The sequence below is a fragment of the Aquarana catesbeiana genome, linkage group LG06 (assembly GCF_042186555.1).
Source record: "Aquarana catesbeiana isolate 2022-GZ linkage group LG06, ASM4218655v1, whole genome shotgun sequence".
NCBI lineage: Eukaryota > Metazoa > Chordata > Amphibia > Anura > Ranidae > Aquarana > Aquarana catesbeiana.
In genome coordinates, this window is record NC_133329.1 from 106,434,350 (window position 1) to 106,452,445 (window position 18,096).

General features: G+C 41.9%; 1 protein-coding gene across 6 annotated transcripts in view; it reads right to left on the reverse strand.

The window, feature by feature from the left end:
* The window catches only part of TEDC2 (tubulin epsilon and delta complex 2), a 96,236-nt gene that overhangs the window by 66,612 nt on the left and 11,528 nt on the right, over window positions 1–18,096 (reverse strand). For 3 of the 6 annotated variants that reach the window (XM_073636621.1, XM_073636623.1, XM_073636622.1), the window contains 2 exons: window positions 15,709–15,807; window positions 6,281–6,336 (listed from right to left, as the gene is read on the reverse strand). In XM_073636621.1, coding sequence (XP_073492722.1) covers window positions 6,281–6,336; window positions 15,709–15,807 — 155 coding nt within the window. The remainder of the gene's footprint in view (window positions 1–6,280; window positions 6,337–15,708; window positions 15,808–18,096) is intronic. The other 3 variants (XM_073636624.1, XM_073636626.1, XM_073636625.1) reach the window with 1 other exon arrangement.

Below are 18,096 nucleotides of genomic sequence, written 5' to 3' on the forward strand. Positions count from 1 at the left end.
TTTTTTTTTTAACTCTTCTGTTTTCTTTCCTTTTTATTTGTTTTTATTTTTGTATTTAATAATCTACGAACTCCTTCTCTCTTTTTTTCTTTTGTTCTGCTACATGTAACTTTTTTGCTCACGTTTTGCCTGTGTTTTTGTACATTTTTTGCTGCATATTTTGATTAACACATTGTCACATGGAGTCTATGTTCCCCTGGTTGCGACTTGGTTCAGTTGTTACACTTATACCTTCACAAATGTCAATTTGTGTTTGATTGTTACCCTCCTATTTTTTTGTTTGCAGCAATATATGGAATATTAGACACATATACAATCTGTAATTCCCATTTGCCTCTAATGAGTGGATCTGTCTGTTCTGTCATTTTGGCTCAGCCCAGCATGCCCGGCACGGCAAAGACGCTCTTTTTAGGGCACCTTTTGATAGTGGCTGTCTGTGGACATTTCCACCTGCCACTCCTTTTCGTTTCCGCGGCGAGCATTCTGTTGGTCTCCTGGAAACTCTTCCGCGCCGGTGGGACGTACGCGCGCCACGTCACTCTTCAATGCATGCGTATGACGTCATGTCGCGCATGCACGACTTAGAGACACGGTGCGATTGCGACTCAAGGGGGCCTTTCACAAGCCCCGGGTCATTTTCAGCCGCATGTAGCTCTCACCAATCAGGTGAGCAGTGCGGCGAAAATTAGCAGGCATTTAAATACTCTAGGCTTCACTTCCATGGTGTCATGGCCACCAGGAGGACAAGATGGAGATGCTTATCATAGATTGAACGTTACCAACAGTAATTTTGGGAACCCTGTATACTGTTACTTTACATCCAATATCCCACTCACATGGGGCAGTTGCTGATGTTCAGCATTGACTCCCTGCTATTTTGGGGTTCACTATCATGGCTGCTTACAGCAGTGATCCTTACTATATATATTTTTTATTCTTATTTGTAGGATCCTTTTTTAGCATCTCCAGGCCCTGTTGCCATTGGCCTAGATGTCACTTCACATGTTAGTTATGTGTTACCATCAGGCAGCCTTTTGTTTCTATGGCTGTATATATACACACTACACATATATGTATTTATATGCTTTTTTCCCCCCAGGACTCCCTCTCTAGGCCCCAGTATCCGTGGTTTAGCCGTATTTAGGGATCCATCACACATCCCCGAACCCCCTTCGGTTCCCCTTGGGGGGGCGGGGTGTCAGCCCTTTACCAAATTTTTCCATCAACTTTTGGTTTTGAGGCATTCTTATCGCAGATACTGTTTGCAAACCACTACAACGCGGATAGGGCTTCCGGAGACTCCATATGACACGGTTTTTAAATATGAACGTGGATTTTTCTCATGTATAAACAACTAAATAAGATATGAGTTGCTGCTATTAAATTTGGCTTTCCCATTCCCATATGCCATTGAATAGATGCACTAATTTACCTTTAACCATCTGCATTCTAATTTCATAGATTATATACAATCCTGTTAGACCCTGATGAAGGAGACAACAGTTATCTCTAAAACGCATTGGGTATTGGATATTGTATCTATATGTTGTATACCTTGATTTTGCAGTTTTCATGACCATGTTCACTACTTTATGTATATCTTTTCTTAAATAAAACAATCTTTTTTACTCCAATTTTCTCTTTGGTAGTGCCTTTAAAGTCTCACCCTGAGGGGTTCCCCTTTTCTCTTTGTCCTTTACGGGATGTGGCACACTGGGATATCTACATGATCAGAAATTTTCTTGCCCATATGTGCATGGACACAAACGTCTGAAGCCAAAAACAGCTGCTGTAAAAACGTCCAAATATGTCCAGTGTGCACAAGGCCTTAAGCTAAGCCTATTAAGCCTCCAACAACTGGACTTTTAACTCTTCCATCAGCTCATCCCCCACACTTATTACCCTTTGTACCACTTGCCCCACCCTATTAGACTGTAAGCTCTTATAGGCATGGCCCTTCTAACCCGCTTGTATTTCATTGTGTTATAACTGTACACTTTAGATTTTAAAGTGCTGCGCAAACTGTTCACGCTATATAAATCCTGTATAATAATAACCAGTTCATGTGCTGACAAGACACATGCTGATAGCAAGAACGAGCAAAGTGCAAGAAAGAGGAGCTGATCACTGCGCCGCTTTTCCTTTCACGGTCCAGTCACAGGTTGGGGGCACGTCCATGACAGCCTGGGCTCCGAGGGACATGGGCATCACTCTAGAAGACTAAGGACATCTAGTGGAGGAAAAGATCTACTGCAGGGAAACCAGAATGAAGGCTGTTTTGCATTGCAACAAAACTGCTTTTTTTTATGGTTTAATTGGCTGGGGATTTTTGGGGTAGGTTTCTCCTTTAATGTCGGATCTGAACAAGGAAGTGTCAAGCACAGCTTGTGGCAACGCATATCGGAAACAGCTGAAGGATATTTGCACAGTATCCTACAGAAATTGATTTTGGGTGCATTATAGTATGTACTGAAAACGACACTCTCCTTTAAACGCAACCTAGCGTGAACAAGGTCAATATTGAAATATTGACTTTTTATACCAGCTGTATGCTTTTAAATTAAAAAAAGCATCCTTTGTGAGAATAACCTAAAAGAGCCTACAGACAAAATATTCTGGATTTTAGAAGGGGGATTCACACTGCTGCAGTTCCATAATAATTGACCGTCTTTCATGCCACCTGTTTGTAATATCTCTGCCAGCAGATAAAAATTTTCCCTTTTTAAGTGACATCAGAGTGTGATCAGCATGGAGTGAAGAGTTTTTCTATGTACAAAGAATGGGACTCTCAGCAGGACACGCCAACTGATGTAGCCAGGCATGAAATTACAAAATAGAAAGGTGGCAGAAAGTGATTTCCTCATCACATTAATACAGTCCTTACATGAAAGCCTCTTTATTACTGAGCCAAATGAGGTACCTAATAGGGCAGATGGGGTTTACGCTTTAATTAAATCTGGCTTCTAGTCAATAACATTCCCTTATGTATTGTAATGTGGTTGCTTCGTAAGATAATGGATTAGTATTTTACATACAGCTAAACGCAAAGAATATATAGGATAAGGTGCCCTTGCTGAAAATAAAGATATAAGGATTTGCCAAGGGGATTTTTAGAAATGTATATATGGAATCCGAATTTCCAAATAGATGTGTACTTTGTGCCAAGAACAGAAAGGTCTGCAGGGCTCCTAAGGCCTGACGATCACACTGACGATCCTATCACTGGTGTCATGTCAAGTCAACAGCAACAGGGTTGCTGAAGAGATCCCTAACCTGTTTCTATGGAATGCCTCCTTCACTAGCTGAAATGTTGCAGAGCGATGGAGCAAAACCATGCCGGGAGAAGTCTTGTAGGAGCTGATGAGTGTTCTTTTCGCTCTATTAGTGATTCTGTAACTGGCTTGTTGCCACCGCTGACAGGACTGCTAGAATAACATGGCTCTAACACTAAAAGTAGTTGTAAAGGCAGAGGGTTTTTTAGCTTAATGCATTCTATGCATTAAGATAAAAGGCCTTCTGTGTTCAGCAGCCTCCCCAGTACCCCCTAATGCTTACCTGAGCCCCTCTCTGTCCAGCGATGTCCACGAATCCCTCAATGGTCCTGGACTACTTCTTGATTGGCTGAGACACAGCAGCAGCGCCATTGGCTTACGTGGCTGTCAGTCAGTTAGCCAATCAGGAAAGAGAGGAGGAGGGGCCGAACACCAGCTAAGTGTCTGAATGGATACACAGAGCTGCAGCTCGGCTCGAGTGCCCCTATAGCAAGCTGCTTGCTGTGGGGGCACTCAATAGGAGGGAGGGGCCAGGAGCAGCGAAGAGGGACCCGAGAAGAGGAGCAGCCGGGCTGCCCTGTGCAAATCCACTGCACAGAGCAGGTAAGTATAACATGTTTGTTATTTAAAGAAACAAAAACAAAGACTTTACAATCACTTTTTAAGTGTTACTAAACCCAGGACCCTGCATTCACTATATCTGGTCTCCCACAGTACACAGCACATGGAAATGCAATAGTTTTAGTAAATATAAACTGCTAAATACCCTTTCTCAACAGCAGTATATAGCAGTCTTTTGACTTCCATCAGTGTCTGGTTAAAGCTTGTAGGAGTATTCACTCTCCCCTGATTGTCCTATGAGGCTGCAGGACCCCTGACCCTCTCTCTAGACAGTGCTGATTGGCCCTCTACTGATCGCATGCACTTTCCCAAAAAAAAAAAAAAACTAATTAAAAACACACACACCAAACTGAGCATGTGTAGCTTTCCCCCAAGGCTCTGTCTTATCAGGAGATGGATTGGGGACTGTGGAAGAAGGGGAGGATCAGAGAAGACAGGATCAAACAGCCTTTTTACACAATGCAGAGGATTAACCCCTTAGGTTCCACAGTAAATATAACCAGCATGATTTACTGCATATACAGACTGATTTTACTGTTATGGGTTTAGAAACACTTTAAAGAGGAACTGCAGTCTGCTCACATAATTTGTAATAAAAACATCTTTGCCATTCTGAAACTTCCCTCCAACCACTTTGCATATTATTTTATATATACTTTGATTCTGTACTTGCCAAATATGCTGCAGAAATCTCCCTCCTTTGAGTCTGGCTGCATCCATTTTAACTGTGGGCAGCTAAAGCTGCTGCCTGTTCACTTCCTGGATTTACACACACACACCTTCAGCTCTAGAGCTCTCATTGGCCCTCTTATGACTCATCCCCCCTCCCTTCCTGGCAAACTCTCGGGAGAGGGAGAAAGAAGTGGGCTGTATAAGGTATTTACTGGCAGAAAAAAAATGTTTTACTATCCAAAGTTAAAACAACAAGGGCAGAAGATTTAATAGATGGAAAGTTGAAAAAAAAAAATGACTGAAGGTCCGCTTTAAAAGGTATGCAAGCAGTTAAAGAGACAATGTTGAGACAACATGGTTTCACCACTCGCCTAGCCAGAATGCATCAGACAGCTTCAGCAGTGTTTCAGAGGTTAAGCGTTACACGGCTCCATGCTCCACATTTGGTGGGAATGCCCCAAAATTAGGAACTATTGGAATAGGGAGCGTTTTCCATGCTCCGCAAATTAGTATCAGGTAGTGTTGGACATCAGTGGCTACTGTAGCTCTTTCAGAAAGCAAATATTTCCCTCACCACCAGCCTTAAAGATAACCATCACTCTTCTTTACAGGGGGCTGCTTTTTTTTTTACTCTTTTTATTGCAGCGTCAGGGTCGTCTTTAACCACCTGCCTCCCAAGCCAATTCTGACATTTCTCTCCTACATGTAAAAATCATATTTTATTTGCTAGAAAATTACTGAGAACCCCAAACAATATATAGATTTTTTTAGCAGTGACTCTACAGAATAAAATGGCGGTTGTTGCAACTTTTTATGTCACACGGTATTTGCGCAGCTGTTTTTCAAAATTAGATTTTTGTGAAAAAAACAAAAAAAACAAAAAAAAACAAAAAAAAACCAAACCAAAACACTTTCAAGAAAAAACAAGAGACACAATATTTACCCCCAATTTTTTGTAGAATGTGAAAGATGATGTTACGCCAAGTAAATAGATACCCAACACATCATGCTTTAAAAGTGCGCACACTCGTGGAATGGTGCCAAACTTCGGTACCTAACAATCTCCATAGGTGACGCTTTAAATTTTTTTACAGGTTACCAGTTTAGCGTTACAGAGGAGGTCTAGCGTTACAAATATTGCGCTCACGCTAATGTTCGCGGCTATACTTCACGTGTGGTTTGAATGTCGTTTACCTATGCGCACGCAACCTACATATGCATTGGCTTCTGCGTGCAAGTACGCGGGGACGGGTCACTTTATCCCTTGAAATAGGAATGGGGTATGACAGGTCCTCTTTATGGAGAGATCTGGGGTCTATAAGTCCCCAGATCTCTCCTCTATGCTGGAAAGTCTGAGATCAAAATAATAAATAAACCCATCTCAGGCTTTCCAAAAAAAAAATAGCAGTGTTTACATTTGCCAGAGCAAATGTAAACAAACGGAAGTGATGTCATTTCCAGCCTCCGAGGGTCATAGAGATAGCCGGGGATCATCTGGTCCTCAGTCAGCTCTATGGTAAATGTCCACCGCCGGCTAAGATTGTTTTTACTGTGCAGGCATCATACAGATATCGCCACTTCAAGTCCCCGACGTCATAGGACGGCCAACCGGGGGAAGTGGTTAAAGAGATGTATGTAGAGGATGCGTATTGACAGAGAAACACATAAACATATTCACAGTAGAGAAGACTAAAAGGATTATTTTTGCTGCTCACCTTGTGGTTCACATGGAGATTCATCCCGATTGAAATCCTCACAGCTGTCAGTTTTCCTGCAGACATAGCAGGCAGTGTAAGATTCTTTACAAAAACAGAGTGCTGTGTGCCTTACTGCAGAATATATATAATTAGATCTACAAGTCAGTGACATTTGCTGCACATAAATATATAACCAGTGTATGGTTGTCTGTTGTATGGGAAGCAATTACCACAGTAACATCTACATGTAAACAAAATAAAATAGAATGACAATGTCATTGTCACATGAGAGTCAATTTATAAAGTAGTTTTTCTCTTGTTCTGGTTCTATTGCTTGATATCTTACCCAATCTACCTCCCATCTGTTAAATTAAAAAACATGCATAACACACTTTATGCTACTGTGCATTGTAGGGTTATTGTACCGCTGTTAGTGCTATTATAGCGCTTTATTTTGTCAGCCCTAATGAAAAAAAAAAAAAAAATGATTTCCAAAGATTTGCCAAGCGGGTTATCACCCCTTAAAATAACACCAGCCTCAGGGTGGTGACACAGTGGATATAAAAAGTCTACACACCCCTAATGAAAATGTCAGGTTTCTGTGATGTAAAAGATAAAGATAAAAAAAAAACTAAAATAATGTGGTTTCATAAGTGTGCACACCCTCTAATAAACAGGGGATGTAGCTGTGTTCAGAATTAAACAAACAATCACATTCAAACTCATGTTAAAGCGGAGTTCCACCCAGAAATTGAACTTCCGCGGATCCAGGTATCTGTTCCCACTTCCAGGGGGAAAGATCGGCGCAATCTTGTGCGGTGAACTACGCAATGTCCGACCCCCCCCCCCCCCGCTGCCTTCTGGGAGACACACAGGTCCCAAAAGACAGAGGGGACCATTCAGAAAGCGCAGCACGACTCGCAGTAGGAAAACAGGCTTCCCTTAGTAAGGATGCCAGCGCCTGCACCCAGAGCCGAGGGACAGGTCAGCTTCGGGTGCCGACATCACGGGCTCCCTGGAGAGGTAAGTGTCCATATATTAAAAGTCAGCAGCTGCTGTCTCAGAGGTGAGGAGCATCTTAAAGACTCTCATGATTAATGAGAAAATCTCTAGTATCCTCCATGACTCCGAAGCCAAATTTGGAGCCCGTGGTGATCCTACTCTCTTCCAACTTTGCATCCGACCAGCCTAGGCCTCTCTAACTAATCTTCTCTGCCCCTCTTCTCTGGCCTGGGGGAACCTCCTTCCCACTTCCCTTCCTTCTCTTCTCCCTCCCCTGCCACCTGGCCTACCCCCCACCCTTTTTTTCTTCTTTTTGTGTTTTGTCTTGTCCCCCCCCCTCCATTTGTTTTTTGTCCTGTTTGTTCGTATGAGTTCAATCCAAGCTTTCGTTTTCAAAATTTTGTGGACTGTTCCACACCTCAACCCCTGAGCAATTTAGCTCAGCCACCCTAAGTTGACCCCCGGTCTCGACCGGAAGGTTATGGTTGTTCGACAGTTAATTCGCCAAAACATGTTTTCAATGTGTAACCTTAAGTTGTACAATGAAACGCTTACTGCTCATATCCCCTGCGTGGGATCACCTTATCTATTTTTTGCTTTTCATATATTTCAATAAAAAAAAAAATTGTAACAGAAAATTCAGCAGCTGCAGTATTTGTAGCTGCTGACTTTTGCATAAATAGAAGTCAGTACACACTGCCATCATTTAAAGTGCCTCTGATTAACCCCAAATAAAGTTCAGCTGTTCTAGTAGGTCTTTCCTGACATTTTCTTAGTTGTACCCTACAGCAAAAGCCATGGTCCGCAGAGAGCTTCCAAAGCATCAGAGGGATCTCATTGGTAAAAGGTATCAGTCAGGAGAAGGGTACAAAAGAATTTCCAAGGCATTAGATATACCATGGAACACAGTGAAGACAGTCATCATCAAGTACAGAAAATATGGCACAACAGTGACATTACCAAGAACTGGACGTCCCTCCAAATGATGAAAAGATGAAAAGAAAACTGGTCAGGAAGGCTGCCAAGAGGCCCTCAGCAACATTGAAGGAGCTGCAGGAATATCTGGCAAGTACTGGCACTGTGGTACACTGACAACAATCTCCCATATTCTTCATATGTCTGTTCTATGGGGTAGAGTGGCAAGATGGAAGCCATCCAAGCCCGGCTAAATTTTGCAAAAACACATCTGAAGTCTCTCAAAAGCATGTGGGAAAATGTGTTATGGTCTGATAAAACCAAGATTGAACTTTTTGGCCATAATTCCAAAAGATATGTTTGGTGCAAAAACAACACTGCACATCACCAAAGGAACACCATACCAACCATGAAGCATGGTGATGGCAGCATCATGCTTTGGGGGTGTTTTTCTTAAGCTGGAACAGGGGCCTTAGTCAAGGTAGAGGGAATTATGAACAGTTCCAAATACCAGTCAATATTGGCACAAAACCTGAACATGAAGAGGAACTTCATCTTTCAGCATGACAATGACCCGAAGCATCCATCCAAATCAACAAAAGAATGGCTTCACCAGAAGATTAAAGTTTTGGAATGGCTCAGCCAGAGCCCATACTTGAATCCCATTGAAAATCTGTGGGGTGATCTGAAGAGGGCTGTGCACAGGAGTATGCCCTCGCAATCTGACAGATTTGGAGTGTTTTTGCAAAGAGTGGGCAAATATTGCCAAGTCAAGATGTGCCATGCTGATAGACTCATACTCAAAAAGACTGAGTGCTGTAATAAAATCAAAAGGTGCTTCAACAAAGTATTAGTTTAAGGGTGTGCACACTTATGCAACCATATTATTTTAGTTTTTCATTTTTACTTCCCTTCACCTAAAATATTTCAGTTTGTTGTTCAACTGAGTTGTACAGTTTATAGGACACATTAAAAGGTGGAACAAGTTCTGGAATTACTTATCTTTGTTTCATTTTTTACATCACAAAAAAAAAAAAAAATGACAATTTAACAGGGGTGTGTAGACTTCTTATATGCACTGTATATGGAGCCTTAACCAGCCAGAGCAGACAACTGTAATTTATTATCCATAAGTGCCCATAGGCATGAGATGATCATCTCCCAATGCAGAAGCTATCACTTGGATCAGACAGCGATTTTCCTGTCTATGGATGCTATTGGAGAGCTGAACTCCTCAAGCCAACCTCCTTCAAGGTGATACCTCAAAGATAAGTCTACACAGAATATCCAAAGAACCAAATCATAACGTTAACAAGAATGACTGTTGGCACTATACAAATCCTGTATAATAATAATAATATTAATGTCTGAATGTCTTGGGGTGTTTCACACCAAATCGATTAGTCTTATCTGAGCGCTGCAGTATGAAATGCATCATGGTATTCATACACCATTGTTTGCATTGTGATCTATGGAGTCTATAAAATGTTAAATGGCAGATCCATGCAGCATATCTGATAAACCAGGTTTATTTATCATGATTGGGTTTTCACCCAAGATTTACATATTTTTTAATGGAGTCTCATGTAGAAAATGTGTGAATCTTGGGTGAAAAAAAAAAATCTTGATAAATAAAAAAAATAAATAAATAAAAATAAAAACCCTCTTGGTTTTTTTGTAAACCATCTGGTTCATCAGATATGCTGTGTGGATCTGTCATTGAACAGTTGTGTGGTGAATCCAGCAGAGCCAAGCTGTGGAGTTGGCAGCGATTCGGAAGTTGACGTGAGCCGAGTCATCCCAAGGAGGCAGCAGGTTTTTCCATCGCCTTCAAGGTGATATTATTGACTATTTACTTCTATGTCCTCATAGAAGTCCTCCTTTCTGCACAATCATAAATATTCATGCCCAGCAATCCAAGCATTTATATTTCTCTAAAAAAAAATTTAAAAATACAGAGGTTTTGGTGGTCAGAAAGTTCCCACATCTGACTCCCCACACCCCCACCGACGTCTCCCGCCTGCTGGGTGTCATTCTAACCATATCTTGATGAATACAAATGTCTTTAGCTGGCTGAAGACAGTTATAAGATTATTATTACACGTTTCAGATTAGCTTCTAAATATAGCACTGCTAGTATGGACTGGTTCCTCTATCACTAAAAATAAAATTATTATTATTATACCGCTACTGGCTCATTTACATGCTGCCAAGATCTGCACACTTATACATTTCATCTTCTAGGGGGGAAAAAAAAAAAAAAAGTGGTTCTTTTTATCCTAGAGATTAACAGCGGAAATGACTGTAAACAGCAAAAAGGCTATAAAACTACAGATTTAAAAGCCAACTCTACTAGAAACTACCGTTTTCTGATTTAGGATTCATACACACTGGACGCTCCCTAGACGCTTTTCTCCTGGCAGCAAAAAAAACACTGGACACTGGTAAACGTGTATACAACGTTTAGCTGCGTCAATTACTTTGGTGTCAATTCACTGCATTAGCCAAAATAAATAATTTATTCTAACCATTGAAATGATGGCCTGGACAGAGGATGGATAGAGAACCATCTTGGAGCTTGTGGTCGCCCACCAACATTTGATCGTCTTGCATACCGCAGACGATACCATCAGTTAATGTTTAGGGAGGCCCCTTGGACCCCTGGATATTCTAAGGCTTCACACAAGGGGTGCTTAGTCTGTGAATCTATTGCTGGATCTTTATACTGACCGGTTGAAATACATCTTAAACTGCTACACCACCCCCTCTGCCCTTACTCCAAGTGGCAATAAGACATCTCTTATCAATTCCTCCTGGAGACAATCTCAACCTACATCTTCTATACCAGTGATGGCGAACCTTGGCACCCCAGATATTTTGGAACTACATTTCCCATGATGCTCATCTACACTGCAGAGTATATGAGCATCATGGGAAACGTAGTTCCAAAACATCTGGGGTGCCAAGGTTCGCCATCACTGTTCTATACTAAACCTGCCCCGTATGCCAACAGTGCTTTTTTGGACAAGTGCAGTGGATAATCTCTGGCTGTCCAAGTTTCCGAGCTTTCCTTCCTAATTTGGGGGGCAGCGGGTACTCCTGCCCTTCCACCTGAGGGGTTCCTGTGTCCGCCCCCAAGACTTGTGCTACCCTTTCCCTTTAGTTGTGCAGACCAGCACCCACCCAACCAGTCCCAAGGAAGTGAAAAATCTTTGCAAAACGCGTTGACTTGCCAGAATGGAGTAATTATGGACATTGTACCCGCTTGCCATAATTACACTTTCAGCAATTCAATAATAATTACTGTTATATATTATTCCATGCCTATTGAATATTTCCATTTCTGGGTTGGGTATCGCTCTGGTACTGATCCTCATGTATTTCATGTGTAGAGGGTGCCGTTATTGGTTTTTAATCATAATATTTTAGATTTTAGAGAAATAAAATATATAAAATATATGTTGCCTAATGTTGTGCTGGCAAAGTCTGCCTTTATCAAACCTATAGGTCTCCTATGACTTCAATGTATAGATAATTGGATGTAGCACGGTGAAGGTCTACCAAAATTCTGACCATTGAAATGAATTAACACTCAGGTGCTAAACGGCACATTTACACCCGTTTTTACTGTGTCTAGCATTTTTCTGCCAAAACTCTCCTCTCCTGAATGCGATTCTTCTGCGTTCAGGAAAACAGCATTTACTGCCTCTAAATGCTGCTACTCCTAAACTCTGGTAAAAGCTTGTGAATGTATGGACACATAGGCTTTTATTGAGTTGCTTTTCAGGGGCTTTGGCAAAAAAGACGCCAAAAGTTCCAAAAACATGAGTTTAGGAGCAACAGTGTGCATAGGGCTTATAAGTACATAAGTTCTGCCAAGATGAATCATGAACTGGTATGATATCTTTTAGGGTGCCTCAGTGGTAAAATTTAGACACAGTACTTTTTGTCTTCACCTCCGTTCCTAGTCGGTCATCCCTTAGTCTGCAATTATTCATTTAATATTCTGCATAATAAATGGAGCGAGGTGGGCCAGCATCAACTGACACTATAAAAACACAACAGGTGAGCAGAATGGCTATCACCAGGAGAAATATTTCAATGTTGGGGTTCCTAAAAGCTATAAAAAGCTTGCCAATCAACTTCGTAGCACCCACAATTTTCAAATTTGGGTGGAGATGTCCTAAAAAAAAGTGCAGTTACAGAAAGAAAGATTTCAACTAGTGACTGGAGAGGAGTTTATAATACGTAATTTACACACTAGGTGTTAACTCTGCTTAACTCTGTGTGACATTTGCAACGTCCAGGGGCCAAAAACTTGTGGTTGTAAAAAAGGTACAAGGTATTTTACCTTCATGCATTCTATCCATGAACTTAAAAAACCTTCTGTGTGCAGCAGCCCCCCAATACTTGGCTCCCACTGTCAATCACAGCCAGTGAGCCAATCAGGAGACGGAGGGGGCTAGGTAAAGCCACGGCTCCATGTGTAAATGGACACACCGAGCCGCGGGTCGGGCGCTCTCCTGCTTGGGTGCCCTCAGAGCAAGCTGCGTGCTATGGGGAGCAACCGTCAGGACGGAGGGGCCAGGAGTGCCGTGTGGGACCCTAAAAGAAGAGAATCTGGCCTGCTCTGTGCTAAACCACTGCACAGAGCAGGTAACTATAACATGTTTGTTATTTCAAAGAAAAAAAACAAGACTTTAATATCCCTTAAGGCTAGGTTCACACTGCTGCGAATTTTATTGCGAATTTGAGTCGCTGCGATCGCTCAAATTCGCAAGTCATTTTAATAACATTGTTTTCCATGAGTGCTGTTCACATCAATGCATTGCGAATTTAACCTGCGTAAAAAAAGGGTCCTGTCCGAGTTTGATCCGTGTGCGATGCGAATTCAGCTCCATAGATTGCAAAATTTGCAGTAGAATCGCAAGAACACACAAAGAATTCGCAATGCAAATTTGCAACGCAATCGGATCAAAATCGCGCTAAATTCGCACTGCAGCAGTGTGAACCTAGCCTTAAAAGCAGAACTTTACCTATAACAACTTGATAAAAAATTATGTTCTTCAGCAGGGAGCATACAATCCCCAATAATTATGCTTAAATATGAGTGCGTGCTGTAAATTGCCTCCAGCATTGCTCCTGTTTCTTTTTGCCAGAGGCTGCTATTTTATCAAGTCCAGAGTCCCTGAGCAGCAGTAAATCTTTAGGCTGTCAGCAGATCAGCCTCCAGTAACTGATTTTCGGCACAATGCCAATACCAAAAATAGAGAGCAACTGAGCATGTGCAGAACAGGGTGAAACCGTGTACTACTGGATTTTAAGCAGTATGGGCACCCTTTTTTTAAGATTTTACATAGCTATACCCGCAAAAGGGGCCAGCCTGACGTGATCTATCAGGACTTCATTTTCTGAGTAAGGTTCCACTTTAAGATAAATTATTTCAGGACTTTAATGAGTATCTCCAGGCAACAAGTAACATCCATCAGCAATCTACTAATTCCCCACTGCAACTCTGCTAAATTTAGAAAGACTCTCAATGAACCCTGGACTGCGTCATGCCTAAGCATAAGGCAACTTTCTTTTCCAGTTCTGTCCCGGGGCTGTTTGCGGTGTTAAAGTTTCATCTTCACTGTACTGCAGCTTTAAGTTAAACCAGTGGTATCAGGTAATAGTAAACAGGCTGCAGATCTATAGAACAGCCTCCTCCAGATACCTCTAAGCAATTCCAGCTTTTTCATAGAGCTCCCCAGTAGACTCAAATCCTGAGGAGCTCTATAAAAACAGCACTGAAACTACAGCCTGCATATTTTTTACATATCTTTTGTAGTCCATTATAGTTGTGCCTTAAAAGTCCCAATTTTTAGTCTCTTGATGCTTCTAATACAGCCTGCATATGGCCACCATGTAGACCCATCCCCTCCTGCACCTTCCTACTGGCCAGTGTGGGCAGATCGTTGGCCAATGATAGGCATTAATAGCATGACTGGGTTGGGAAACCAAGGATTCATAAAGGCTGTGGTCGTCATTTGCTTTATAAAGCAACCAAAGATATTAAGCTACTGAGGTGCTACGAGAAGAATTTGTAGGTGCCTCCAAGATTTGCAATCTGAGGGACATCATTACACCAGGTATATGAACATATTAAAAGAGGAACTCATTGTATTTAAAATCCTCCGACAGGCAGTACATTTATGACAGAAGAGACCCTATTGGTCTCTTCTGCCATTAATGCATTCTTCTGCCTGTCAGCAGTCATGTTCACTGAGCCGCGCATGCGCAGCTCAGCAAACATTTATGGCTCAGGTCGGCCCCCAATCCGTGCCGCGGTGATGTGACTCCCATGCGCGGGAGTGGCGTCATCGTGGCCTGGCCTAACAAGTGGCTGAAGGAGTGGGACCTGGAAGAAAGACCGGGCGAAGATGGAAGCGCCGGGGGGCCCTCCGGATCAGTCCCAGTGCTGTGCTGGGAGGACACCATATGACAGTAAGTCTGTCATAATGTACTAAAATGCTGTGCATACTAGTACATTATGACATAACCCACCTGGGGGGCCTTGGAAAAAAAAAAAAAAAAAAAATACATATAGCGCACTTTACTTCCGCTTTAAACCGAAGGATCCTGCAATTACCTCTTCCTAGTGAATATACCTGATCAGCCATAACATTATGATCACCCACCTAATATTGAGTAGGTCCCCACTCAAAGCGGCCCTGACCCATTAAGGTATGGACTCCACTAGACGTTTATGCACCCGACCATCCACAGGATGTAAAAGAAAAACGCGATTCATCAGACCAGGCCACCTTCTTCTGTTGCCCTGTAGTTTGGTCCTGATGCTCACTTGTCCATTGCAGGTGCTTTTCTCTGTGGACATGGGTCCGTATGGGCACCCAGACCCCATATGTAACAAACTGTGATGCACTGTATATTCTGACACCTTTCTATGGGAACCAGCATTAACTTTTTTCAGCAGTTTGAGATACAGTAGCCCTTCTAGTGGATCTGACTGTACAGGTCAGCCTTCACTCTCCACATGCATCAATGAGCCTTGACCACTGATGACCCTGTTGCCCGTTCCTCTTTGAACCACTTTTGGTAGGTGCTGACCACTGCAGACTGGGAACATTCCACAAGAACTGCTGTGTTCCTCCAACCCAGTCATCTAGCCATTACAATTTGACCCTTGTCAAATTCACTCAAATCCTTACAGTTGCCCATTTTTTCTGACTTCAACACCAACTTCAGGGACAACATTTTCACCTGCTGCATAATATATTGCACCCACTTTCACTTTCAAGATAATCAATGTTATTCACTTCACCTGTCAGTGGTCATAATGTTATGGCTGATCAGTGTAAGTTGGAGAAGACCTTCAGTACAGAAGAGCGCCAGATATGACACAATATTATAACTTCTGCACATATTTCTATAGCTATTCATTGGATGCTTCTTTAAGAAGATACTGCAAGATGACTAACCCCCAAAACTGTGCATAGCCTACAAGTCATTCATGATTTTATGCATACCAGTCTCCCAGGATTTTGTGGTAGCGCCTCAGCTGTTCTTCAAGCTGCCTTTCCTCTTCCTTGCAACTATGAAGTGCTTGATTCAAAAGGGACAGGAGCCTGTTATATCAGCAGAGCAAAACATAAGATATATATATGTGTGATGTACAAACAGAAGGCATTTATATGATACATTTGTAGAATACAAGAGCCCAAAAGGTTAGTTGGCAATCTAAAGTGCCTTAAAAAAGTTTTCACATCCTTTGAAAATGTTCCCCATTTTTTCTGTTAGCATAATGGCATTAATTCTTTCTTTAAATTTGTGAGAAAAATACAGGAGGATTCTTCCGATTAAATGGAATGGCCCATAGTGTTGGAACAGAAAAACATATGGATTAATTGTCCTGAAGAGGAGGACAATCCTGAAATTGGAGTAAATAGTAAACATATTGAAGGAGAAAGATTATTAGAACTAGGGTTAGGGTTTCCCCTTGAAGAACAAGGTTAGGACTTAGGGATTTGGATCCTCCAAAGGTGAAAGGTAAGCATGTCCCCAGAGGTCAAGAGGTGTGGCTGACCCACCCCCACCAAAGTGTTCCGCCTACCCCAACTAAGTCGGGGAAAGTGATTTGTGAGGCCATCCTAGATATTTTCTGCCAGATTGGTTGAATTATTTTCTATTTTTCCTTTTGTTATTATCCAACAAATTTTAGGATGATATCTGTTATAGAACTATATATTCTATTTTCTATATATGCCTTATGCATATATGTACATATGCTTTATGTTTAATTTTTTTCTGTTTCTACTATATTATATGTAAAAATATACACTGTTTTTCTGTATACTGATATTTTGGTATGCTAAAGACAGTCATACTTTATGTTGAATACTAAAATGTTTATATATTGTATATATTTCCTGGTTTACAGTATCTCTAAATAAACAGTTTGTAAACAAAAATAAATTTTCCAAATTTTGTCATGTTACAACCAAAAACATAAATGTATTTTATTGGGATTTTATATTATAGACCAACACAAAGTGGCACATAATTGTGCATTGGAAGGAAAATTACGGTATTTATGGTTTTCATCTTTTTTTTACAAATATCTGAAAAGAATGGCGTGCATTTGTATTCAGCCACCCCTCCCCTCGTCAATACCTTGTAGAACCACCTTTCGCTGCAATTACAGCTGCTTTTCTGGGGATGTCTCTACCAGCTTTGCACATCTAGAGAGTGACATTTTTGCCCATTCTTCTTTGCAAAATAGCTCAAGCTCTGTCAGGTTGGATGGAGAGCGTCTGAACAGCAATTCCAAGTCTTGCCACAGATTCTCAATTGGATTTAGGTCTGGACTTTGACTGGGCCAGTCTAACACATGAATATGCTTTGATCTAAACCATTCCATTGTAGCTCTGGCTGTATGTTTAGGGTCGTTGTCCTGCTGGTAGGTAAACCTCCGCCCCAGTCTCAAGCCTTTTGCAGACTAATGCTGCGTACACACGAGCGGACTTTACGGCAGACTTTGCCCGGCGGACTTTGACGTACTTTACGACGGACTTTCTGAATGAACGGACTTGCCTACACATAATCCACCAAAGTCCGTTGAATTTGTACGTGATGACGTACGACCGGACTAAAACAAGGAAGTTCATAGCCAGTAGCCAATAGCTGCCCTAGCGTGGCTTTTTGTCCGTCGAACTAGCATACAGACGAGCGGACTTTTCGACTGGACTCGAGTTCGAGGGATAGATCTAAAACATGTTTCAAATCTAAGTCTGTCCAACTTTTGAGCAAATAAAGTCCGCTGGAGCCCACACACGATCGAATTGTCCGACGAAATCCCGTCCGCCGGGCAAAGTCTGCCGTAAAGTCCGCTCGTGTGTACGTGGCATAACAGGTTTTCATCCATCTTCCCATCAACTCTGACCGGCTTCCCTGTCCCTGCTGAAGAAAAGCACCCTCACAACATGATGCTGCCACCACCATGTTTCACGGTCGGGATGGTGTGTTCAGGGTGATGAACAGTGTTAGTTTTTCGCCACACATAGCTTTTGCTTTTAGGCCAAAAAGTAAAATTTTGGTCTCATCTGACCAGAGCACCTTCTTCCACATGTTTGCTGTGTCCCTCACATGGCTTCTCGCAAACTGCAAACAGGAGTTCCTATGTTTTTCTTTCAATAATGGCTTTTTTCTTGACACTCTTCCATAAAGGCCAGATTTGTGGAGAGCAAAACCAATAGTTCTCTTTGCCCGGCCTGTCAGTTTAGGTGGACAGCCATGTCTTGGTATGTTTGCAGTTGTGCCATACTCTTTTCTTCATTTTTGGATGATGGATTGAACAGTGCTCCGTGAGATGTTCAACGCTTGTCATTTTTTTTTTCTATAACCTAACCCTGCTTTAA